At 40.8% G+C, this 25,723-nt stretch overlaps 1 protein-coding gene across 5 annotated transcripts in view; it reads left to right on the top strand.

Moving 5' to 3' along the window:
- Positions 1-25,501, top strand: part of AGBL2 (AGBL carboxypeptidase 2) — a 47,408-nt gene extending 21,907 nt beyond the window's left edge. For 2 of the 5 annotated variants that reach the window (XM_049891169.1, XM_049891170.1), the window contains 11 exons: positions 2,214-2,367; positions 4,119-4,901; positions 7,380-7,536; positions 9,406-9,532; positions 10,343-10,443; positions 11,461-11,591; positions 12,811-12,877; positions 14,856-14,981; positions 15,400-15,507; positions 21,081-21,170; positions 24,781-25,501. In XM_049891169.1, the coding sequence (XP_049747126.1) occupies positions 2,214-2,367; positions 4,119-4,901; positions 7,380-7,536; positions 9,406-9,532; positions 10,343-10,443; positions 11,461-11,591; positions 12,811-12,877; positions 14,856-14,981; positions 15,400-15,507; positions 21,081-21,170; positions 24,781-24,954 (2,018 nt within the window). In that variant the 3' untranslated portion in view covers positions 24,955-25,501. The remainder of the gene's footprint in view (positions 1-2,213; positions 2,368-4,118; positions 4,902-7,379; positions 7,537-9,405; positions 9,533-10,342; positions 10,444-11,460; positions 11,592-12,810; positions 12,878-14,855; positions 14,982-15,399; positions 15,508-21,080; positions 21,171-24,780) is intronic. The other 3 variants (XM_049891172.1, XM_049891171.1, XM_049891173.1) reach the window with 3 other exon arrangements.
- The last annotated feature ends 222 nt before the right edge of the window (positions 25,502-25,723 follow it).

Here is a 25,723-nt window from a genome sequence, read left to right as displayed (position 1 = left end):
AGTAAACCAAACCAAAGCCACTGCCATCGAGTCAATTCCGACTCATAGCGACCCCTATAGGACAGAGTAGAACTGCCCCATAGAGTTTCCAAGGACCACCTGGCGGATTCGAACTGCTGACCTTTTGGTTAGCAGCCGTAGCACTTAACCACTACGCCACCAGGGTTTCTGATAATAATAATTAGATAGTAGACAAGAATTATTTTAGGTTATGGGAAAGATAACACATAATGCAGGCGAGGTCAGCACAAGTGGACTAAACTAAAAGCAAAGAAGTTTCCTGAATAAACCGAATGCTTCGAAGGCCAGCGTAGCAGGGGCAGGGGTTTGGGGGCTATGGTGACATCTAAGTCAATTGGCATAATAAAGTCTATTAAAATATTCCGCATCCCACTTTGGAAAGTGGCTTCTGGGGTCTTAAATGCTAGCAAGCAGCCACCTAAGATGCATCAATGGGTCTCAACCCACCTGGAGCAAAGGAGAATGAAGAACACCAAAGATACAAGGTAATTATGAGCCCAAAGGACAGAAAGGACCACATAAACCAGAGACTGCATTGGCCTGAGGCCAGAAGAGCTAGATGGTACCCAGCTACAACCGATGACTGCCCTGACAGGGAGCACAACAGAGAGCCCCTGAGGGGGCAGGAGAGCAGTGGGATGCAGACCCCAAATTCTCGTAAAGAGACCAGACTTAATGGTCTGACTGAGACTAGAAGGACCCCGGAGGTCATGGTCCCTAGACCTTTTGTTAGCCCAAGACATGAGCCATTTCCAAAGCCAAGTCTTTAGACAGGGCTTGGGCTGGACTATGGGATAGAAAATGATACTTGTGAAGAATGAGCTTCTTGGTTTAATAGACACATGAGACTATGTTGGCATCTCCTGTCTGGAGGGGAGATAAGGGAGCAGGGGGGGGTCAGAACCTGGCCGAATGGATGTGAAAATAAAGAGTGGAGGGAAGGAGTGTGCTGTCTCAGGGGGAGAGCAATTAGGAGTATATACCAAGGAATCGATTCCGACTTAAAGGGATCGACTCGACGGCAGTGGGGTTTTTTTTTTTTTTTTAATCAAGGAGTATATAAATTTTTGTATGAGAGCCTGACTTGATTTGTGAACTTTCACTTAAAACACAATGAAAATTAAAAAAGAAAAGTGCTGGGGAAGATGCGGAGCATGTGAAGTTGATAAATGTGAAGATTTGCTTGAGTCATTGCAAAGTCATTGACAAATGGAGATCTGGGAGTTTTTCATCAGTTAACAAAGAGAAAAGCAAAATATAACAGAAGAAGATCTTCTGAGTACCTACGAATATCTTTTGGACATTGTATGAATATCATGGGACAAAGAAAATTCCTTGGGAAAACTATGAAGCACTAAAATAATTTTGTGAAAGTAACTGCAAAATCAAAGATGTCATAAAGCCCTCTCACTAAATTTTGTCTGAAAAATTGTAAATCCTCCCCCCCCCCCCAAAATTAACAACACTTGACTATTATTCTAAGGATTAAAAGCAGGTTGTGAGTACAACCTAAATTTTGTTAAGATGAAATCAACTTCATAATTTTAGTTTCAGCTTCATCTTCAAGATAAAATTTCAATCAAAAGCTTTTCATTAGTAACTATGATGTTTTTGTTCCCCTCTTAACCAAATTCACCCATACCAATTATTCTCAAATACCTAGTTTCATTATATTTAAATCTGAAAGAAGATAATAAAAAATTGTATAAAGTGTACTTTTATTTTCTATTTTTTGTTTTCCACTTTATCATTTTTAAATTAGTGAATAGGTACTATTTACACCTTTTTTTTATTTTTTAGAACAAGATTATAAATATTTTCAGATTCTCCAAAAAAGTAGTTGAAATAAATTGTACCTTATTCCACCCAATTGCAAACATTTAGAATACCATTTTTTTGGCAACATCCTTTTAAATTCAGGTTTAAATGAGTTTGAGATGCCAAGGGTATCCATGTAGCAAAAGGAAACGTTCTAACCCACTAGCAGACTTCAGAGAACTACATTGGTGAAAATTAAAAATCTCAGCAAGGACTATTGATAATTTGAACATTCATTTTTGTTAACCTGGAATAGTGCTCGATACATAGGAAACCAAAAACCAAACCCATTGCAGTCAAGTCGATTTCAAATACCGGCTAAATGCATGGATTCTGAGTGGGACCTGACCTAAATATGTCTCTCTTGCGTGCAGTGCCCACTGAAGGTTCCTATTTCACCTGCTCCAGAGTGGGAGGCAAACGAGGAATTATCAAGGACCTCGCTGTCACGTTGCAAGGACCAGATGACAACACTCTGCTGTTTGAATCAAGATTTGAGAGTGGGAATCTGCAAAAAGCTGTCAGAATGTGAGTAACAGAGAAATTTCCCAAAGGGATGAAGATTGGAGGAGTGACTGAGAGATAGATGCCTTCGGGAATGATATTCATAGTCAGGAATGTTTGCAAAAAAGAGAGGTGATGACAAATGGTTATGAGGATGAAGTAGAAGAATGGAATAATTGCAACTCGTATTTGTCCCCAAAGTAAAATATTATCTAAGTTGTTTCTTCTGCTTATAAAATAAATTAGTACCCCTTTAAAATACATACCATAAAAAGCCCAAGTCCTGTAATTATACCTTCCTGAGATAGCAACTGGAGCCCTGGTGCCATTGTGGTTAAGAGCTCGGGCTGCTAACCAAAAGGTCGGCAGTTCGAATCCACCAGCCATCTCCTTAAAAACCCTTTAGGGCGCTCCTACTCTATCCTAAGGGTTGATATGAGTCAGAAACAACGGCAATGGTTTTTTGGTTTTGGAGACAGCTACTATTAACAGTTTGGCATATACACCTTATTCTTCATGTGCGTGTATACAAATTATATATCTTTAAAAATAAAAATAGGATAATGTCATATATACTGTTTTACAAATCGCTTTTTTCTACTTCATAAATTTTACATCTTTTTTTATGTCAGGACCACAGATCTGCCTCTTAATTTTTAATAATGCATGTTATTCTGTTGTATAGATATTCCATACCTTATTTACCATATCCTCAACTAAGGGAAAATTGAGATGTTTATAGTTTTTAGCTTTAATGAATTAATAGAATTAATGCCCCTAGGCATTTATATTTTTAAGTATTTGTGGCTTTATGGGCTAAATTCCTAGAAATGAAATTGTTGAGTCAAAGGGTTTGAACCTTTTTAATATTACTAGTTATTGTCAAATTGACCTCCAATGAGATTTCTTTTCCCATCAACAGAATATGAGTACCTTTTTCCCAGTGCTGGAATACTAATCAGATAGAGGGGGAAATGGCATCTTACTTTAATTTGTGCATCTTTAATTATGCATGTGGGTGAATACCTTTTCATACGTGTTAGTCCTGCTTCTTTTAAGCAAGATGAATCCGTTCCAGAGATATCCCTCATCTTCAAACAGTTATTAGTGGAGATAAAAATAGCACTGGAGACTTAAGGATCTCCTCCTCCAGGGTGATCTCCATGAAGGAGCTAGCAGCCTACACAACTCAGGCTGCACTACTGTTAACCATGTTTCAGAGGAATGTAGTAAAGTGGTTAGAAATTGCTGCTGGACAGCCTATAGAGAGATAACCAAGAAGGTCACAGAGCTCCCAAACATCCTGTACAGCAGCATACGTTTTGGGGACTCTTCCTGTCCCACCCCAAATAAACTTTCCTCCCCAAGTTCCTGTTAGCCTAACGTGGGTTGAAGAACTAGGTAAATTGGAGAATACATATTTGATTATTTGATGTCACAGGTTTTTATGTAGTAATAAGGTCTGTTTTTACCAGGGAAAAACAATATTTTCCCAGGTGTTTTTTTTTTTTTTGAGGGGTGTGTTGGGTTACAGAAGGAGCCCTAGTGGTGCAGTGGTTCAGCACACAGCTGCTAACCAAAAGATCAGCAATTCAAACCTACCAGCCATTCTGCAGGAGAAATATGTGGCAGTCTGCTTCCGTAAAGATTTACAGCCCTATGGGGCAGTTCTGTGTCCTGTAGGGTCACTGTGAGTTGGAATTGACTTGAAGGCAATAGATTTTTTAGGTTTTTGGTTGGGTTGCTGAGATGTTCTTCAATTTTCTCTATTACAGAGATACCTATGAGTATGAGCTTACCTTGCGAACTGACCTCTACACAAACAAACACACTCAGTGGTTTTATTTTCGAGTTCAAAACACCAGAAAGGATGTCACCTATCGATTCACCATCGTCAACTTGCTAAAGCCGAAGAGCCTTTACACTACAGGGATGAAGCCACTCATGTACTCCCAGCTGGATGCCGACACCCACAACATTGGCTGGAGAAGAGTGGGAAATGAAATCAAGTACTATAAGAACAACACAGATGACAAGCAGCAGCCGTTTTATTGTCTCACGTGGACCATTCAGTTTCCACACGACCAGGACACTTGCTTCTTTGCACACTTCTACCCATATACATACACTGACTTGCAATGCTACCTCCTGTCAGTGGCAAACAACCCCGTCCAATCCCAGTTCTGTAAGCTCCGTGCTTTATGCAGAAGCCTGGCAGGAAACACTGTCTACCTTCTCACCATCACCAACCCATCCCAAAGCCCTCAAGAGGCAGCTGCAAAGAAAGCTGTGGTCTTCAGTGCAAGAGTCCACCCAGGGGAAAGTAATGGTTCTTGGATTATGAAAGGCTTTTTGGACTTCATCCTTAGCAACTCCCCAGATGCCCAGCTCCTCAGAGACATCTTTGTCTTCAAGGTGGTACCCATGTTAAATCCAGATGGAGTAATTGTGGGGAATTATCGGTGTTCGTTGGCTGGAAGGGACTTGAACAGGCATTATAAGACCATTCTGAAGGAGTCTTTCCCTTGCATCTGGTACACCAAGAACATGATAAAGAGGTGAGAGCCTTTATCTATTGATCTTTATGTGAATGCTGTGAGCACTAGCGCCAGATGCCCCCATCTGATGGGGTGTGAACTTTCTTCCAGGGCTGTAGGAGTTGGGTATGGCTTTGGAGATAGTCTTTACCATTCTTTTTGCAGTCAAATGGGTTTATTCATTTTTAGTCTTCTAACCCCAAGCTTATCTTTGGTTTGAAATGAGGCATGCAGCTTTTCAGCTAGTAAAGTCATTTCACTGATAAGTGAGTAAATGGGGAAGTTCAGAAGTCAGAAGAGTTCATAGTCTTCATTTAATCCTCACATTCACCCTGTGAGGTGAGTACAGTCAGTATTCCCATTTGATGTATGATGAGGAAATGGTGGTACAGAAAGATTAAGTAACTTGTCCAAGGACATAGAGGTAGTGGGAGGGTGGATATTTGAACATAGACCATCCATTTTCAGAGTCTGAATTCCTTATCACCATCTTATATTGCCTCTTATGAGGAAAGGAAAGTAAATCAGTCAGCAGTTTTCCAGCCCTGTGTGAAAACATTTGAGCGCTGTGACGTAACAGAGCACCCACCTTAATTTTCATTAGAAATAAAGATACAGCATATAGGAATCTGGGAACGCATGTTTCTAACCGTATCTATGGGAAAGGGCGGGAGCAGTGGTAGGCAAAATGGCCAAGAGCATGTGAAAGAGCATGTGTTTGGGAGTGGGACAGGCCTGGGTTTGAGACCTTTTTTTACTACTGGCTGGCTCTGTGATCTTGGCCAAGTGATTTAACCTCTCTGAGCTTCATCTTCGTCATCTGTAGAATGAGTATAATGATACCTGCCTTCTGTAGTGACTGTGAGGATTAAATGAGATAATCCATTTTATCTGTTTAGCATAATACCCAGCACATTGTAAATGTGTGGTGGCAGTGGCCATTTTTGTTATCATCCTTTTCATCCTGTCATCATCATCATGGAGAAAGTGAACATGCCTGGAAGGTTTGAATACCCGGGTGTCCTGGGCAAGTTTTATAGATTTTAAGAAACAGAAGGCTTCTATAATAAAATCTATTAAGAAAACATTCTGCATCCCACTTTGGTGAGTGGCATCTGGGGTCTTAAACACTAGCAAGCAGCCATTTAAGATGTATCAATTGGTCTCAACCTACCTGGAGCAAAGGAGAATGAAGAATACCAAAGACACAAGGTAATTATGAGCCAAGAGACAGAAAGGGCCACATAAACCAGAGACTACATCAGCCTGAGAACAGAAAAACTAGATGGTGCCCAGCTACAACTGATGACTGCCCCGACAGGGAACATAGCAGAGAATCCCTGATGGAGCAGGAGAGCTGTAGGATGCAGACCTCAAATTCTCATAAAAAGACCAGACTTAATGGTCTGACTGAGACTAGAAGGACTCCAGAGGTCTTGGTCCCCATATCTTCTGTTAGCCCAAGATAGGAACCATTCCCAAAGCCAGGTCTTCAGACAGGAATTGGACTGGGCTATAAGATAGAAAATGATACTAGTGAGGAGTGAGCTTCTTGGATAAGTAAACACATGAGGCTGTGTGGGCAGCCCCTGTTTGGAGGGGAGATGAGAAGGCAGAGGGAGACAGAAGCTGGCTGAACGGACACAGGGAATACAGGGTGGAGAGAAGGAGTGTGCTGTCTCATTAGGTGGAGAGCAACTAGGAGTACATAGCAGGGTGAACATAAGTTTTTGTCTGAGAGACTGACTTGATTTGTAAACTTTCACTTAAAGCACAATTAAAAAAAAAAGGAAAAAAAGGCCTCTTAGGCTAGCTCTAGTTGAGTGGGTTTAATTTGAGACTATAGTAGGCTATCAGGAGACAAAGAAGATCTGGGCCTCATAGGAATTGGCCCTGGAAAGTCAGGAACTAAAGCTTTCTTTGGTTCTGCCTTTTTTCATCTCTGCAGTTACAGCCTTTCTCCCTCTCCCCACAGGTCTGCACCAGGGTGAGCTTTCTTACAATAGGTTTCCTCTGCTTCCTTACCAGTTCATACATGGCCTACCCTCCACCTCTTTCCACAGCAGGACTTTTCTACGTCAGGCTCCTAGGCAAGGGCACTGGTGACATGTTTACAACAATGGCTGAGAATGGGGACAGAACTCCTGAGAAGGGGGCTTGGACAGGCCAGAGACCCCATATAAAAAGGCATTTCAGCAGGGAAAGGCATATGACCAAGGCCTCAGAGGTGGGAAGGTTCTGCCCTGTGACAGACCAGTTTGTGTAGAAGTTGAAGGCAGGTGGTAAGAAGATAAAATATTATCTAGAAAGGATGTCTAAAAAAAAAAAAAAAACTAATGCAAAAAATACTGAAGGCCACTGGGAGTTGAAATTTTCTTAGGAGGGAAGGTATCAACAACCATACTGAAGGAAGAGATTCCAAAAGATCCTTGGAATATTGTTGATTATTCACATGCGTTTGGATGTCCACTGAGTCCTTTTCATTCCCCCCAACCCCAGACTTCTTGAAGAAAGGGAAGTTCTCTTGTATTGTGATTTCCATGGCCATAGCCGTAAGAATAACATCTTCGTGTATGGCTGTAATAACAACCATCGCAAGTACTGGCTTCATGAGCGGGTCTTTCCTTTAATGTTAAGCAAAAATGCACCAGATAAGGTAAGCACATAAGGTAATTTTCTATCCATTGACTCAGGGAGAGGGAAACTCACTGCTTCCTATACTTAGTGTTTGATTTGCCACTTTGTATCTCTTTGTATTATCTTGATTAAATACAGTGAAACCTGTGAGAGCAGGAACTCACCAGGACTGCCTTGTTTTTCCAGGTCTAGCAAGTTTTCTGCATTTGACAGTCTTACCACTTTCCTGTGGCTCATTTCAGTGGAAAATATTTGCATTTTCCTTCTCTGACAGGTTTCTGCCTCACACCCCTTCTGGCTCTCACAGGTTTTACTGTACCTGGACTTCAAGAACTAGGAAGGTGTGGCTTTAAAAATTGCTCTGTGTCGATAACTGATGAATGGATAAATGAAATGTGGTACATCCACACTGTAGAATGTTATTCAGCAGTAAAAAGGAATCAAATACTGATGCATGCCCCAGCGTGGGTGAACCTCGAAAACATCATGTTAAGTGAAAGGAAGCAGTCACAAATGACCACATATTGTATGATTCCATTTATATGAAATATCCAGAATAGACAAATCTAGAGAGACTTTTGGAAGTAGATTAGTGGCTGCCTAGGGCTGGCAGGAGGGGTGTGAATTAGAGAGTGACTGCTAATGGGTACAGGTTTTTTTTTTTTGCGGGTGGACGATGAAAATGTTTTAAACTTGAAATGAGGCAGTGGTTGCACAACTTTGAGAATATAGTTAAACCCACTGACTTGTAGGTTTTAAATGGGTGAATTCTATGGTATATGAATTCTCTCTCAATAAAGATGGTCTTTGAAAAAATTGCTCTGGTTCCTTCTCCTGGCCACCAACTTAAACTTTTTTTTTTTTTTAACTGTGCTTTAGGTGAAAACTTACAGAGTAAATTAGTTTCTCATTAAACAGTTAATAACACAAATTATTTTATGACATTGGTTGCCAACCCCATGTTGTGTCAACACTCTCCCCTTCTCTGTCCCAGGTTCCCTGTTTCCATTTGTCCATTTTTCCTGTCCTTTCCTTTTGGGCTGGTGTGCCAGTTAGTCTCGTATACATGATTGAACTATGAAACACACCCCTTACGTGTGTTATCGTTGGCCCTGTAAAAAAAACAAACAAACCCATTGCTGGCAAGTCGATTCCAACTCCTACCAACCCCATAAGACAGAATAGAATTGCCCCACAAGGTTTCCAGGGAGCAGCAGGTAGATCCAAACTGCCAGCCTTTTTGTTAGCAGCCAAATGCTTACCACTATACCACCAGGGCTAATCTTTGGATAAACTTAAAATCTTGGTAGGTAGAATTATCTATCATCTTTAATCCTGTGGCTGCAGTGCAAGAAGGAATTGGAGGACAAACAAAATGCTAATGTTGTATGAGCCCCCACAGAAAAGTTTATATAATATGAGATACAAATAACTAAGATATTAAAAGGCAAATGAGAACAACTTAAAATTTTTAATGACTGGCTAAGTAACAGCTTTGTGATGGTTGGGCATATGCAGAGTATCTACATTGATTTAGGTGTTGGTTTTTAGCATCTTATATCAATCCATAAAATGTAACTGTCATTAGAACGAAGAAATTAGGTTGGGATTAGAAAAGTATTTAAATGATAGTCCAAAGTTTCTCACATAAAGGTAGACGAGACAAAATGTTATGTGAGGAACGGCCACCCTTATCTATAAAAAGAAGGAGTTTATATGGACTCTTCAACCTTTCTTTTCTTCCTCCATTTCTCTCTTCCTTAATATTTTATGGAACGTACTTTAGGAAATAATGTATAGACATCAGAGGAACCCTTCTTATATTAGTGAATCTTAGATACCTTATATTTGCCCATTTATGAATAACAGGATTTGGATTTCTCTTTAGTTCTCTTTTCATAGTTGTAATTTTAAGGTCCAAAAGTGCAGAGAAGGAACAGGACGAGTTGTTATGTGGCGGATGGGAATCCTAAACAGTTACACCATGGAGTCTACCTTCGGCGGGTCCACCCTAGGTAAGCTTGTCATAGGCCAGCATGGCAAGGGGAAACCAAGCAAAGCACCTGGGGAGATGAAATCCTTTTGAATGTCATTGAAGTAATTGACCTAGAGGATTTCTTAATCTGTGACTTATGCTAATTTTGAGTACCTAAAAAATGGATGTGGAATATAATACTTGATGGGGCGATGTAGCATAGAGGTTGACAGGGCTCTGGAATCAGATCCATTTACAAGTTGTATGATCCTAAGTAGTTTACTTAACCTCTTAAAAACCCACGTAACCTCTTACAACCCTGTTTTTCTTTAATTGGCAATAATAATACCTGCATTATAGGTACTATTTAATGGGATCGTTGTTGTTAGGTGCTATCAAGTCAATTTCAACTCATAGCAACCCCATATGACAGAATAGAACTGCCCCATAGGGTTTTCTAGGCTATAATCTTTGCGGAAGCAGACCACCAGGTCTTTCTCCCTCAGAGCCCGTGGGTAAGTTCAGACCACCAACCTTTTGGTTAGCAACTGAGCGCTTAACCGTTGCACCACCAGAGCTCCTTGTTTAGTGGAATAGTGCATGTAAAACACTTGGCATAGTGCCTACCACAGAATAAACCTCGTAATTATACCCCTTATGACTGCGAACTTTTTTTTATTGTCAAAGATTCTTCTGAACCAAACTGAAACTAGAAAGAGAGCTACCCCATCCAGAAACATAATAATCTAGAATCAGAGATGGTATTTTTGAAGAGATACTCATAGATTGGATTTGTAGTCAGTCATTAAGATTTAATTAAAAAAAAAAAAAAAACTATGGATTTTTCCAGGCAGTAAAAGAGACACCCACTTTACTATTGAGGATCTGAAATGCCTAGGCTATCATGTCTGTGACACCCTTCTGGATTTCTGTGACCCTGACCAAACCAAGGTAAAAATGAGTTTCAAGAAATGTAGTGATGCTACCATGATTGGCTGCTGGTAGGTCCAAAGTCAGTCCATTGGGATTATAGGTAATACTTAATTTTCCTCTTAACATTTTTCTCAAGTTTTTTATGAACGAAGAGATAATAAATCCCTCAGCTTATACACTCTCAGCAAATGGTCAGACCTCATAATTCAGCAAGAAGATAGAGGCCATCCTGCAAGCTTTCCTTTAGTGCACCTCTGTCTCACTTCTAGCTTACCTATGGTAGCACCAATTCTTACTTCCTTTTCTTCTGTTTCCTTTCTCTTCCCCAAAACGAACGCTGCCCTTTGTGCACTTGGTGACTTCCCCTATAGCGTCCCCAAGGTCTTCCCTCATTAATCATCTCTTCTCTTTTCTGTGTCCTCAGTTTTTTCTTCTTTTTACTTCTCCTCAACTGCAGTGTTCTCAAGCTGCCCTATCCTAAAACACAAACACAAGTTTCCTTTGGCTTTGTTTCTGTGTTTCCCTTCATCATGCAACTTCTTAAAAGGGAGTCTGTACTCATGGTCTCTAACTTACCTCTAATACGCCTCCAGAAATGTTGGCCCTGGGAGCATTATTATATCCACCACCCTGGATGCAATTGTTTAATAAAAAATATTTAAAGGAGAATTTGACCACACTGCAGCCTTGAATCATCTTTGCCATCGGCAAAAATCTGAACAACCCCCTTCTAACATTTCCTTCCTTGCTACTCAAAATCATAAAATAAATCAGATCATTTACTTTGTTTAAGAAATTTATCGTTAGCCTGAGAAAAGTGGATAAAGCAATGCTCATTGATGCCCTGCCCTGAAAAAAGTCTACATGTTCCTTCAGCTCATGTAATTTCTCTGTTAATATGTCCTTAGCAGCCGTGGTTACAGCTTATTCATCTTTGTTGCCCTAGCAATAAGTAAAGTGTCTGTCTGAGAATAATTAGTAAATACTTGATAGATAAATAAACGATCAAAAATAGTTCTTCGTTTCACTTCACAGTTCACACAGTGTCTAGCAGAGCTTAAAGAGCTCTTACAACAGGAAATTCATAAGAAGTTCAATGAACTTGGACAAGATGTGGATTTAGAAGGAAGTTGGAGTGACATCTCTTTGTCTGACATTGAATCCAGGTGACAAAGTTCATTTCAAAGAAAATCCAGAGAAGTTCTGTCTTTTAAAAAAGTTTTGTTTACTCTGGTTTTATTTATTTATTGGTTTGGTTTGGTTGATTGGTTGGTTTTGGACCTCGGGCACAAAAAAATTAAATCATACTCCTCAGTCATGGCACACTTCAGTGCATTTAATTCCTTCAACAACTATGTATTGAGTGTCTGTTCTTTGCCAGGCTCTGTTCTAGACACTGGAAATGGTAGGGAGTGGGACAGGCAGTTTGTGTAGGGTAGGGCCTTGAGGGCCATTGCAGATAAAGTCTTTGGTTTTCTCCAAGGGAGATGGAAAGCTTTTGGAAGGTTTTAAGTAGAGAAATGTTACAATCTGACTTAGTTTTTGATTTTAACAGGAGTACTCTGGCTGCTGTGTGGAAAACAGGTTGTAAGGAGGAAAAGTCTAACCAGGGAAACTAATTAGGAGGCCAGTACAGTAATACAGGTGAAAGATGATGGTGGTTTAGACCAGAATGTGGTGGTGGAGGTGGAGTGGTGCGAATGGGTCGAGTTCTAGATATGTTTTGAAGTTACAACCATTAGGATCTGTTTATGGATTGGATGTCAGACATGAGAGAATGAGGAGATGAAAGGGGGAGGAGACCGTTTATGGGCAAGGACTTCAGGTTAGTCTAGATGTGCATCTAAAACTTTTGAAAGGAGAATTGAAGTGAAAAGGTAATACTCCTGCTGTCTGACTTGTAGATTCCTTATTACTAAATCTGTTTATACAGTTAGGAAGCTTTTACAGAGTATCTGGTAAGTTCCTGGCTGTCTGAATTGGTACTGGCCAGACTGCTCCCAAACAAATCACAGTCCCCCAGTCTCCTCTAGGGCTGTACATTGAGAATCCTATAGCCTCTCCCAACTGCTGCCAAAGGCAGTTTTGCCCATCTGCCCAGTGTTTACTTAACACGTGGATCATGAATTCCTTGGCACCAGGGCTCTGCCTTATTCATCTTACGCCTGTGCCTAACACACTTGCCCGGCATGGAATAGGTGTTCAGGATGAATGAGTGAGTCAACGAATGAATGTGCTTGTCAAGAATTCCAGAGTCATTGAAACATAGACAATGTAGGCACATAGTAGACTAGATAACCTAGTCCTGTGCAGCTAGCCTGGTAAATGTTATACTTCTGGACATATTAACAGTTATTTTCCTTTCTTCTTTCCTTTTGAAAACAGCACCAGTGGGTCTGACAGCTCCCTCTCAGACGGTCTCCCCATTCACCTACTGAACATAGCAGATGAGGTAAGATTATTTAGACTCTTAACACCCAAGAATGTAGCAGCTTTAAAAATATCATGACTTAAAAGATAATTTGGTGGAATTTTGTGGAGAGTAAACGAGATTATAATTTCCTTCTACAATCAGAAAATATGGTCATAGTGTCCTAACTGGTCACCCTGCCCTGGAAGTTTTCATTTCTTTCTTTATAACTTGCTTTAAAAAAATCTATGGAAAAAAAATATATACATGGGGACTCCATATTTATTCCATAGTTTTAACTAAAGAGAAAAATCAGTTGATAGAGATTATTAAAAATGACCCATACTGCAGGGCTTTGAGGACCATGGTTTCAGGGGACATCTAAGTCGACTGGCATAGTAAAATCTATTAAGAAAACATTTTGCATCCCACTTTGGAGAGTGGCGTCTGGGGTCTTAAACGCTAGCAAGCGGCTGTCTAAGATGCATCAATTGATCTCAGCCCACCTGGAGCAAGGAAGAAGGAAGAACACCAAAGACACAAGGTAACTATGAGCCTAAGAGACAGAAAGGACCACATAAACCAGAGACTACATCAGCCTGAGACCAGAAGAACTAGATGGTGCCCGGCCACAACCGATGACTGCCCTGACAGGGAACACAACAGAGAACTCCTGAGGGAGCAGGAGAGCAGTGGAATGCAGACCCCAAATTCTCATAAAAAGACCAGACTTAATGGTCAGGCTGGGACTAGAAGGACCCCAGAGGCCATGGGCCCCAGACCTTCTGTTAGCCCAAGACAGGAACCATTCCCAAAGCCAACGCCTCAGACAGGGATTGGACTGGAATATGAGATGGAAAGTGATACTGGTGAAGAACGAGCTTCTTGGATCAAGTAGACACATGAGACTATGTTGGCATCTCCTGTCTAGAGGGGAGGTGAGACGGCAGAGGGGGCCAGAAGCTACCCGAATGGACACAAGGAGAAAGAGTGGAGGAAAGAACTGTGCTATCTCATTAGAGGGAGAGCAATTAGGAGTATATAGTAAAAATATATATATATACTAGGTGTATGTAAATTTTTGTATGAGAGACTGAGCTGATTTGTAAACTTTCATTTAAAGCACAATAAAAATTAATTAAAATAAAAATGACCCATACTTTAAAAAAAAAAAAAAGTTACTCATATAATCTTAGTTTTTTACACTTCCATATATTAAATAATTGTTTTGCCTCATCTGCTCAGAGACATTTTCTTGCATGGATGCTGTAGAGCTTAAGGAACAACAACATACTTGTTTTGGTTTATTATACACATGATTTCCTAAGTAAAGTAGGAATTTTCTCTATTGTAGGATGAGATTAAGGCTGTGTCGGGAGGAGCCAGCCAAATCAAACTGTGCCCTACAATTTCTTCTGCTGGATTTGCAGTATCAGTATAAGCTTCACCATGGAGTGGGTTCCTGGACAATTAGTCTGAGCTGTAGGCACAAACTGATTCTTTTAACCATACATCTGGAAAAAAAAAAACCAAACCCATTGCAGTCGAATTGATTCTGACTCATAGTAACCCTACAGGACAGAGTAGAACTGCTCCATAGGGCTTTCAAGGAGCGGTTGGTGAATTTGAACTGCCAACCTTTTGGTTAGCAGCCAAGCTCTTAACCACTATGCCACCAGGGCTCCAACACATCTAGTAATCAGTATCATCTGGACCTGAGATTAATGGTATAAGTAATCTGATTTCATATGTTAAATGACAGATATTCACTTACTGGTATAGGTGCCCCTTTGGTTTAGTATATCTGTAGTAGTGAGGTTTGGGGTTCTTGAATAGGGAGCAGCCTCTGGCAAGGAGATTACTGAACTGTTCATTCTCCAAACAGCGATTCAACGTTGTGAGAGCTCTGCGTACTAGATTAGATGTTGTGTCTTCAGTGTTTTGTAAAGAGTGCCACAGGTGCTCGGGCGGTTGGCTCCAGAATCCTCAGTGACTGGTTTCTCTGTACTTTCTGAAATAGTTGAAACAGAAGAAGAAGATGTATAAGAAGAAGAAAAAGAAGCAGCTCCAGACTAGGAAACAGCGAAATGAGCAGTATCAGAGAAATAATTTGATGCGAGAGTTAAAGTTAACCGAAGATGCCTCGGTAAGAAAGCCTGCTGCCTGCTTCTGTCTAGTTACAGGGTATTCCATCAAGGGAACAGGAAAAGGGGCTGGGGATTGGAAGGAAAAACTTTCTATTTTGAGTTCAGAGACCTTCCGTTACATAGCAAGTGTGGGTTTTGATCAAGCCTGGATTTACAGAAGAAAGAGGTAGTACTGGAAAAGCAGTGGCTGGAGCAAATCCAGAGTGGCTGGGTGGCTGAGGATTCAGGCCTGGTGTAGGCTAAGGACACCTAGATAGCTCCTTCCCAGTCTTTCTCCTAGCCGTCATACCCATACCACACCCTCTGCTTCCTACAGATGAGAAGGCTTTCAGAGGTGGGAGTTTTGCTGTTGGATAAATTGAGTCAATTGTGAATGGATCCATTAAAAAATATTCTCTTTGTACTCAATCCTTCTAGGAAAGGGCAGGATTTGCTTCTACTCCACAAAAGCAGCCTACCTTTTTCAAAAATTCAGAGAATCCTAGTTATACAACAATGAAAAATGACAAGCCAAGACTTAATGAGGTAGCTTTTTGCTTTGCTTTTTGTCATATAAATTGTCTGATTTCTCCAGTACAGCACATCTGTCTAGGAGGGCAGAGAATGCTGTAGCCATCTATGTCACCCTTACCTGTCAGAACCACTGGGAGCAGGGGAACACTTGAATTGGTGGTGGGGACACTGGTACTGCATTGGATTAGACACCCCTGAAGGGTAACATCAAGTATTATTGGTGATTTGTGATTTTATGTGAAAAACATAAGAACAGGCTGCTTTACCATCCTTCCATCTCCCCGTCCATGCATCCATCCAACAAATTTTGTTGCTCACGTACTAAGTGCCTCTACTGGAATACTTTGAACAAAACACTGTTCTTGCCTCAGGGAACTTACAGATTGGTGAGAATTTTAACAAGTACACAGGAAATTACTTTACGGTAAGGGTGCGGTGGGAACACAGAGAACAGGCACTCAACCAACTTTTGGGTTGTTTTAGTACCTTGGAGTCTTGTAGCTATAAGATCCTTGATTTTTTTATGTATAAAAATATGTTTTGATTCAATAGTAGGTGATTCTTAGTGGTTAGGGTGCAGGAATGCTACCCCATGGTTAACAGTGTTATAACGAGGTCCACCTGCACTATACTGGGGAAACCCCAACAGAACGCAGTTGTCCCTATTCAGTGTTGATGATCTCTGGTGTCTAATGTGGTAGTGGCAACAGCACAAGTTTGAATTCTGTCTAGAATTCAAATTCCAGCCACACCAGTTAATATTCCATGCGTTACTTAACTACCTGTTTTAGTTATCTATTGCCCCTATAACAGAAATACCACAAGCAGATGGCTTTAACGAAGAGAAATTTATTCTCTCACAGCCTAGTAGGCTAGAAGTTCAAATTCAAGGCGCCAGCTCTAGGGTAAGGCTTTCTGTCTCTGTTGGCTCTGGGGGAAGCTCCTTGTCATCAATCTTTCCCTGGTCTAGGAGCTTCTCAGGCACAGGAACCCCGGTCCAAAGGATGTGCTCTACTCCTGGTTTTGCTTTCTTGGTGGTACGAGATCCCCATGTCTCTCTGCTTTCTTCTCTTTATCTCAAAAGTGGACTTAAGACACAATCTAATCTTGTAAATTGAGTTCTGCCTCCTTAACATAACTGCCTCTAATCCTGTCTCATTAACATCATAGAGGTAAGATTTCCAACACAGGAAAATCACATCTGATGACAAAATGATGGACGGTCACACAGTACTGGGAATCATGCCCTGGCCAACTTGACACATATTTTGGGGGGACATAATTCAACCCGTAACACCAACCTGGGACTCAATTTCTGCCTCTGAAAAATTGTTGATGTTACTTGCCATCAAGTAGCCAACCTTATGTATAACAGAACGAAACATTGCCCACCTTCATGATCACTGGTATGTTTGAGTCCATTGTTGTGGCCATTGTGTCAGTCCATCTTATCAAGGGTTTCCTTCGCCCTTGCTGTACCTCCATTTTACCAAAAATGATGTTGTTTTCCAGTGATTGATCCCTCTTAATGATGCATCCAAAGTGAGTCAAAGTCTCCTACAACATTGTGTATTCCATATGGCTTTTTTTGGCTAATTTTCAGAAAAATATTGTTGTTAGTTGCTGTCAAGTTGGTTCCAATTCATAGCACCCCTACAGAACACTGCCCAGTCCTGTGTCATCCTCATGATCCTTACACTTGAGCCCATTGTTGAAGCCACTGTATCGGTCCATCTTGTTGAGGGTCTTCGTCTTTTTCACTGACCATCTACATTTATCAAACATGATGTCCTTCTCCAGGCGCTAGTCCCTCCTGATAACACGTACAAGGTATGTGAGATGAAGTCTCACCGTCTCGCATCCAAGGAGCACTCCAGCTGTACTTCTTTCAAGACAGATTGTTTGTTCTTCTGGCAGGCCATAGTATAGTCAATATTCTTCGCCAACACCATAATTCAAAGGCGTCAATTCTGCTTCGGTCTTCCTTATTCACTGTCCAGCTTTTGCATGCATATGATGCAATTGAAAATACCATGGCTGAGGTCAGGTGCACCTTAGTCCTCAAAGTGACATCTTTGCTTTTGAACACTTTAAAGAGGTCTTTTGGAACAAATTTGCCCAATGCAGTACATGTTTTGATTTCTTGAATGCTGCTTCTTTGGGCGTTGATTGTGGATCCAAGTAAAAGGAAATCGATTACAGCTTCAGTCATTTTTCCACTTATCATCATGTTGCTTATTGATCAGTTGTGAGGACTTTTATTTGTTTTATGTTGAGATGTAATCCATACTGAAGATTGTAGTCTTTGATCTTCATCAGTTAAGTGCTTCAAGTCCTCCTTACTTTCAGCGAGGAAGATTTTGTCATCTGCGTATTGTAGGCTGTTTATAAGTCCTTCTCCAATCGTGGTGCCTCATTCTTCTTCGTATAGTCCAGCTTCTGGGATTACTTGCTCAGCATACAGATTGAATAAGTATGATGAAAGGATACAACCCTGATGCACACCTTTTCTGACTTAAAACCATTCAGTATTCCCTTGTTCTGTTTGAGCGACTGCCTTTTGGTCTATGTACAGGTTCTTCATGAGCACAATTAAGTGTTGTGGAATTTTCATCCTTCACAGTGTTACCCATAATTTGTTATGATCCGCAGAGTTGAATGTCTTTGCATAGGGAATAAAACACAGATAAACATTTTTCTAGTATTCACTGCTTTCAGCCAAAATCCACCTGACATCAGCAGTGAAATCCCTCATTCCACTTCCTCTTCTGAATCCAGCTTGAATTTCTGGCAGATCCCTGTTGATGTACTGCTGCAACTGCTTTTGAGTGATTTTCGGTATAATTTTACTTGTGTGTGATATTAATGATATTGTTAGATAATTCCTGCATTGTTTTGGGTCACTCTCTGTGGAATGGGCACAAATACGGATCTCTCTCAGTCGGTTGGCCGGGCAGCTGTCCTCAAATATCTTGACATAGATGAGTGAGCACGTCTAATGCTGTATCCGTTCATTGAAACATCTCAATTGGCATTCCGTCCATTTCTGGAGCCTTGTTTTTCACCAGCACCTTCAGTGCAGCTTGGACTTCTTCCTTCAATAACATCAGTTCTTGATCATAAGCTGCCTCCCGAAATGGTTTAATATCAACAAATTCTTTTTGGTAGAGTGACTCGTATATCCCTTCCATCTTCTTTTGATGTTTCCAGCTTCGTTCAATATTTTCCCCATGTTGTTGTTGTTGTTAGGTGCTGTGAAGTCAGTTTCGACTCATAGCAACCCTGTGTACAACAGAACGAAACACTGCTTGGCCCTACGCCATCCTGGCATTCATTGTTAGGCTTGAGCCCATTGTTGCAGCCACTATGTCAGCCCATCTCGTTGAGGGTCTTCCTCTTTTTTGATGACCTTCATGGACCAAACATGATGGCCTTCTCCAGGGACTGATTGCTCCTGTTAACACATCCAAAGTATGTGAGGTGTAGTCTTACCCACCTTGCTTCTAAGGAGCATTCTGGCTGTACCTCTTCCAAGACAGATTTGTTTGTTCTTTGGGCAGTCTGTGGTATATTCAGTAATCTTCTCCAACACCATAATTCAAAGGCACAAGTTCTTCTTTGGTCTTCTTATTCATTATCCAGCTTTCGCATGCATATGAGGCAATTGGAAATAGTCATGCTGACTGCCTCTTGATCTATGTATAGGTTACTCATGAGCAAATTAAGTGTTCGGAATTCCCATTCTTCACAATGTTATCCATAATTTGTTATGATCCACACAGTTGAGTGCCTTTGCATGTTCAGTAGAACACAGATAAACATCTTTTTGGTATTCTCGGCTTTCAGCCAGGATCTGTCTGACATCAGCAATGATATCCCTCGTACCACATCCTCTTCTGAATTTGGCTTGAATTTCTGCCGGTTCCCTGTTGGTGTCTTGGTACAACTGCTTTTGAAGGGTCTTTGGCAAAATTTTACTTGTGTGTGATATAAATGATATTGTTTAATAATTTCCACATTCAGTTAAATCACCTTTCTTTGGAATAGGCATAAATATGAATCTCTTTCCTGTGCAATCCTTCAATATTGTGACTCGAGGCTTGGATTTTTTTTTTTTCAGTTCTTTCAGTTTGAGAAATGCTGAGTATATTTTCCTCTTTTGGTTTTCTAAGTCCAAGTCTTTGCACATTCCATTATAATATTTTACTCTGACTTCTCAAGCCATCCTTAGAAATCTTCTGCTCAGCTCTTTTACTTCATCATTCCTTCCATTCACTTTAGCTACTCTACGTTCAAGAGCAAGTTTCAGAGTCTCTTCTAACATCCATTTTGGCCTTTTTTCTTTCTTTCGGTGTCTTTTTTTTTAATGACCTCTTGCTTTCTTCATGTATAATGGCCTTGATGTCATTCCACAACTCGTCTGGTCTTTGGTCATTAGTGTTCAATGCATCAAATCTGTTCCTGAGATGGTCTCTAAATTCAGATGGGATATACTCAAGGCTGAATTTTGGCTCTCATGGACTTGCTCTAATCTTCTTCAGCTTCAGCTTGAACTTGCATATGAGCAATTGATGAGCTGTTCTGCAGTTGGCCCCTGGCCTTGTTCTAACTGATGATATTGAGCTTTTCCATCATCTCTCTCCACAGATGTAGTTGATTTGATTCCTGTGTGTTCCATCTGGGAAAGTCTATGTGTATAGTTGCTGTTTATGTTGTTGAAATGTTATTATCTTATTGAAAAAAGGTATTTGCAATGAAGAAGTCATTGGTCTTGCAAAATTCTATCATGCAATCTCTGGCATATTTTCTAGCTACTGATGCTTCTGTTTCCAACTTTTGCATTCCAATCACAAATAATTATCACTTACCAATTACCAATAATTATCAATGCATCTCGGTTTCATGTTTGATCAATTTCAGACTGCAGAAGTTGGTAGAAATCTTCAAATTCTTCATCTTTGGCCTTAGTGGTCAGTGTGTAAATTTGAATAATGGTTGTATTAACTGGCCTTCCTTATAGGTATATGGATATTATCCTATCAGTGATAGCTACCACAGTACAACAAACTGACAGATACGTGGTGGTTCAGAAAAATACGAGTAATAATATCTAAATCATAAGACTGTTGTGAGGATTAGATGAGAAAATGTGTGTAGAGTGCCTGGCATATAGTAAACCAATTGCCATCCAGTTGATTCCAATTCATGATGACCTCATGTGTGTCAGGGTAGAACTGTGCTCCATAGGGTTTTCAGTGGTTGATTTTTTTGGAAGTAGATCACCAGGCCTTTCTTCCAAGGTGCCTCTGGGTGGACTCAAACCACCAACCCTTTGATTAGCGGCCAGGTGCATTTACTGTTTGCAGCACACAGGGACTCCATGGCATTTGGTAGGTACTCAATAAATGGTAGTTTTCTTTCCTTCTTTTGATTGGATTATTAGTTTGTGTCCTGCCTCTCTTTTCATGTCAGGGTATCATAATGAATCAACACGCATGACTAAAAATCACACAGATAATGCACGTTCAGTATAATCACTTTTGTTCAAGTGGGAAATTTAGTGAAATTTTCTCATTTACTTTTAGACACGGGTAAGTGCAAGAGAAAAAGACACCTCCCTGGATCCATCAGAAATGACCACCCTAATTCTGACTAAGAATAAAGAGAGACTACAGGTACTTCACTTAAAATGTGTACATACATGCCGGCAATTTTATTTACTTTTCCAATGCATTCAGTGATTTGGAGGGGTGATAACCCACATACTCTGCCTCCTCGGATTTGTTCTGCTCAGGTGAACGTTCAAGGTACACTTTCAGGCCACAAACCAGCTGACCACGCTGGGACCCAGCCCACAAGGGGCCAGAGGAAGCCCACCCAGAATTTCCTATTGAGAATTTCATTTCCACAAATATTTGTTAGGCAGCCATCATTTTGTGCCTCCATAGCAACATTTCAGGTAAATCGGTAATTAACACCACGGTTCTCAACTGTGGGAGATGTTAACAACACACAGGGTGTCATCCTCAGTTGAGAGAGCTGCCTCACGTCCAGTGTCAACAGTGATCCTTCAATACCGAGCTTTGCGAATGATTTTCTTTTTCAAAAAAGAATAAGTGAGAATGAATTCATACTTATCCCTATAATAACATCTTACTCATTTGCACTTGCATATTCTTCCCTGAGTGGGAGGAAAAAGGGGTGGAGATTCAGCTAGTAAGCCGTCATTTTGAATAGCCCTGGGTTCTTCTGTGGGAATGTGCTGCTCACACATGTCTGGGTGGAACAAAGGTTGAGAACCACTGGATTAATGCAGGTGTACTAGAAAGAGAATGGGTAGTTCTCCCAAGGTGAAGTCCCTGCAGTCTTCCCAAGTCCCTTGCTTGGGACTTCTCAGAGTGAAGCTGTCATTTACCCATTGGTATTTTATTGGCAGGGGTCCCTGGGTGGTGCACACAATTAAGTGTTCAGCTGCTAACCAAAAGGTCGGTGGTTCAGACCTACCTGGAGACACCTTGGGAAAACGGCCTTGTGATTTACTTCTGAAAAAATCACAGCCACTGAAAACCCCATGGAGCACAGTTCTATTCTGACACACATGGAGTTGCTGGGAGTTGGAAAGATATTTGCCAGTGTTTTTTTTTTTTTTTTTTTTTTTGACTATGCAAAGGCATTCAACTGTGTGGATCATAACAAATTATGGACAACATCGCAAAGAATGGAAATTCCAGAACACTAAGTTGTGTTCATGCAGAACCTGTACCTAGACCAAGAGAGGCAGTCATTTGAACAGAACAAGGGGATACTGCATAGTTTAAAATCAGGAAAGGTATGTGTCGAGGTTCTGTCCTTTCACCATACTTATTCAATCTGTTTGCTGAGCAAATAATCCCAGAAGCTGGACTATATGAAGAACAATGAGGCATCAGGATTATAGGAAGATTCATTAACAACCTGCAGTATGCAGATGACACAGCTTTGCTTGCTGAAAGTGAAGAGGACTTGAATCACTTACTGATGAAGATCAATCCACAGCCTTCAGTATGTATTACACCGCAACGTAAAGAAAATAAAAATGCTCACAACTGGTCCAGTAAGCAACATCATGATAAATGGAGAAAACATTTAAGTTGTCAAGGATTTTATTTCACTTGAATCCACACTCAGCACCCATGGAAGCAGCAGTCAAGAAATCAAACAACAAATTGCATTCAGCAAATCTGCTGCAAAAGACCTCTTTCAGGTGTTCAAAAGCAAGATGTCACCTTGAGGACTAAAATGCACCTGACCCAAGCCATGGTATTTTTTTTTTTTTAATTTGCTGAATTTTTTTCTTTATAATTGTGTTTTAGGTGAAAGTTTACAATTCAAGTCAGTTTCTCATACAAAATATTATACACACATTGTTATGTGACCCTAGTTGCTCTCCCCACAATGCGACAGCACACTTCTTCTCTCCACCCTGTATTTCCCTTGTCTATTCAGCCAGCTCCTGTCCCCTTCTGCCTTCTTATCTCGCCTCCAGACAGGGGCTGCCCGTTTAGTCTCACGTATCTACTTGAGCTAAGAAGCACATTCCTTTCCAGTATCATTTAATGTCTTACAGTCCAGTCTAATCTTTGTCTGAAGAGTTGGCTTTGGAAATGGTTTTAGTTTTAGGCTAACAGAGAATCCGGAGACCATGACTTCTGGGGTTCCTCCAGTCTCAAACAGACCATTAAGTCTGGTCTTTTTACTAGAATTTGAGTTCCACACCCCACTTTTCTCCTTCTCTATCAGGGATTCTCTGTTGTGTTCCCTGTCAGGACAGTCATTGGTGGCAGCTGGGTACCATCTAGTTCTTCTGGTCTCAGGCTGATAGAGTCACTGGCGTATGTGGCCCTTTCTGTCTCTTGGGCTCATATTTTCCTTGTGTCTTTGGTATTCTTCATTCTCCTTAGCTCCAGGTGGATTGAGACCAACTAATGCATCTTGGATGACCACCAAGCCATGGTATTTTCAGTTGCCTCATATGCATTGGAACGCTGGACAATGAGTAAGGAAGACCAAAGAAGAATGAATGCTTTTGAATTATGGTGTTGGTGAAGAATGTTGAAGATAACACGAACAAACCTGTCTTGGAAGAAGTACAGCCAGAATGTTCCTTAGAAGCGAGGATGGCAAGACTTCATCGCACTTGATTTGGACATGTTATCAGGGGGACCAGTCCCTGGAGAAGGATGTCGTGCTTGGTAAGGTGTAGAGGATCAGCAAAAAAAATGAATACCCTCAATGAAATGACTGACACAGCAGCTGCAGTAATGGGCTCAAATACAACAACAATCATGAGGATGGCCCAGGACCAGGCAGTGTTTCGTTCTGTTGTACATAGGGTCACTATGAGTTGGAAGCAACTTGACATCACCTAACAACATCTTATTGGCACAGAACCAGAGAAAGTTTCATTCTTATAACAGAATGGGGTAACCATGCTGACTCAACAGCAACTAATAACAACAGCACCTTATGAAGAACCTACTATGTGTCGGGCCCTTTGAGGACTGTAAAGACATGGTCCCTGCCCTTAAGGCAGTGATCCTCTAGGAAGGGTGACAAGCTATATCACTATGGTATAACTGAAACTGAAGAGCAATGGATGGTATAACTGAAACTGAAGAGCAATGGAAAGAGAGGTTTAAATAAAGTCAATTCAAAGAGTTTCTGTCCTCACAACTGATGAATGAGGAACTTGTCCTTTGTCCATTCAGCATACATTGCAAGAAGTGTATGGGTGCTTAAAACCATGCCCCACAAACTGAAACATGCTAGTTAAGCAGCAACATGTAACCGTGAATTCACTAAATACAGTGTAGTGGATGAATACTATCCAAACCTTTACCTTTAGTTCATTTTCCTAAAATTTCTAGTGTGATGTCTCTGTAACAGAGATATGGGCATTTAACTTCCATGGCATGTCAGATAAGCAGAGTTGGAAAAATGGGCCATCTCCCCCCTCAATCAATCAAGTTCTCTTCCTTTGTGTAATGTTTCTAGATAGCTTATAAAATGCAGTCCTTCAACTTTTCAGGGCAATTAAAATGTTGCCCGTGAACCTCTTTGACTGAGGGACGAGGGCAAATGCTTGATTCATTTCTGCCCTGTTATTGATTACATGGGCTACTTTGGTATTTGGGGGAAAATGCAAATACATCTTACTAACTCATTGCAAAACTAGTCTCAACCCTGACTATAACTTTGGGAATCACAGCATGAAGTGATTTTGACTTTTATATCTTGTTTGCACAGAGCAGGAAGCCGGGCTTTACAGAATCATGCTCTCCAAAAACAAGCACAAAGACAAGACAAGAGCCAGCTCCAGGTATGAAGCCAGACTGGTCCAGGAGCAGATACCCTGTGGCGAAGAGAAGCCGTGCTGCCATGCCAACATACCCGTCCTTGCATGTATACACCTACCCATAGACAGGCCTGGGCTGCACCATGCACAGGCTCTTCCTAGGGGGTGTTTTGAGTGACATATGCTGTAGGACTGGGTACTGCGTCCATTTGGGGGACACTGTGTCGTGCGTTCATCAGTCAGTCACATCACCTTTGTGCTTACACTGTGCGCACGCCCTCAAGATGCATACATCATGAATTAGTTTCTCATAAGGTGAAATTTTATTATGATGTATAGAAAGGCTTCCTTTATTAGAAACTCCAGTGTGTGCTCGTGGAACTACAGCACAGATATACCTCATTTTAACCAATCAATATTCTTCCTAAAATTATGTGCAGATGAATTTCAAAAGATCGAACTATTTTAAACATATTTTGGGAGAGTACTGTATAAAAAAAGTCTTGTGTCAAAACCTTCTAGTGATGATGACCAGCCAGACAGCTGTATATCAGGTTCACTCAAAGTGAGGTATTCCCACATAGAGAAAATTCTCATATTACCCGGAATTTAATGTTGCGTTTATTATGTTCAACATGGTTTTGTAAATTTTCTAACCCATGTATTAAAATTTTTTCTCTCTAACCAGTTGTTTATTTAGATTGGTTAACTGCATCGTCTTATGTGAACAGATGTTTTCTTTCAGCTGTTTGTTTTCAGTAACCTCTCACAAGCACCTAGCACAGCCTGCTGGCTGCCGCATGTCATGTCAACAGGGTAGAGTTGTGTTAAAGGTCACCCTAGCCTATGCCAGCTCTCCGTTTTGACTTTACCTTTTTCCTGTCACATTGGATT

This window comes from Elephas maximus, chromosome 7 (assembly GCF_024166365.1).
Source record: "Elephas maximus indicus isolate mEleMax1 chromosome 7, mEleMax1 primary haplotype, whole genome shotgun sequence".
NCBI lineage: Eukaryota > Metazoa > Chordata > Mammalia > Proboscidea > Elephantidae > Elephas > Elephas maximus.
The sequence above is the reverse complement of the archived record's forward strand: the minus strand, read 5'-3'. Positions and strand labels throughout refer to the sequence as shown.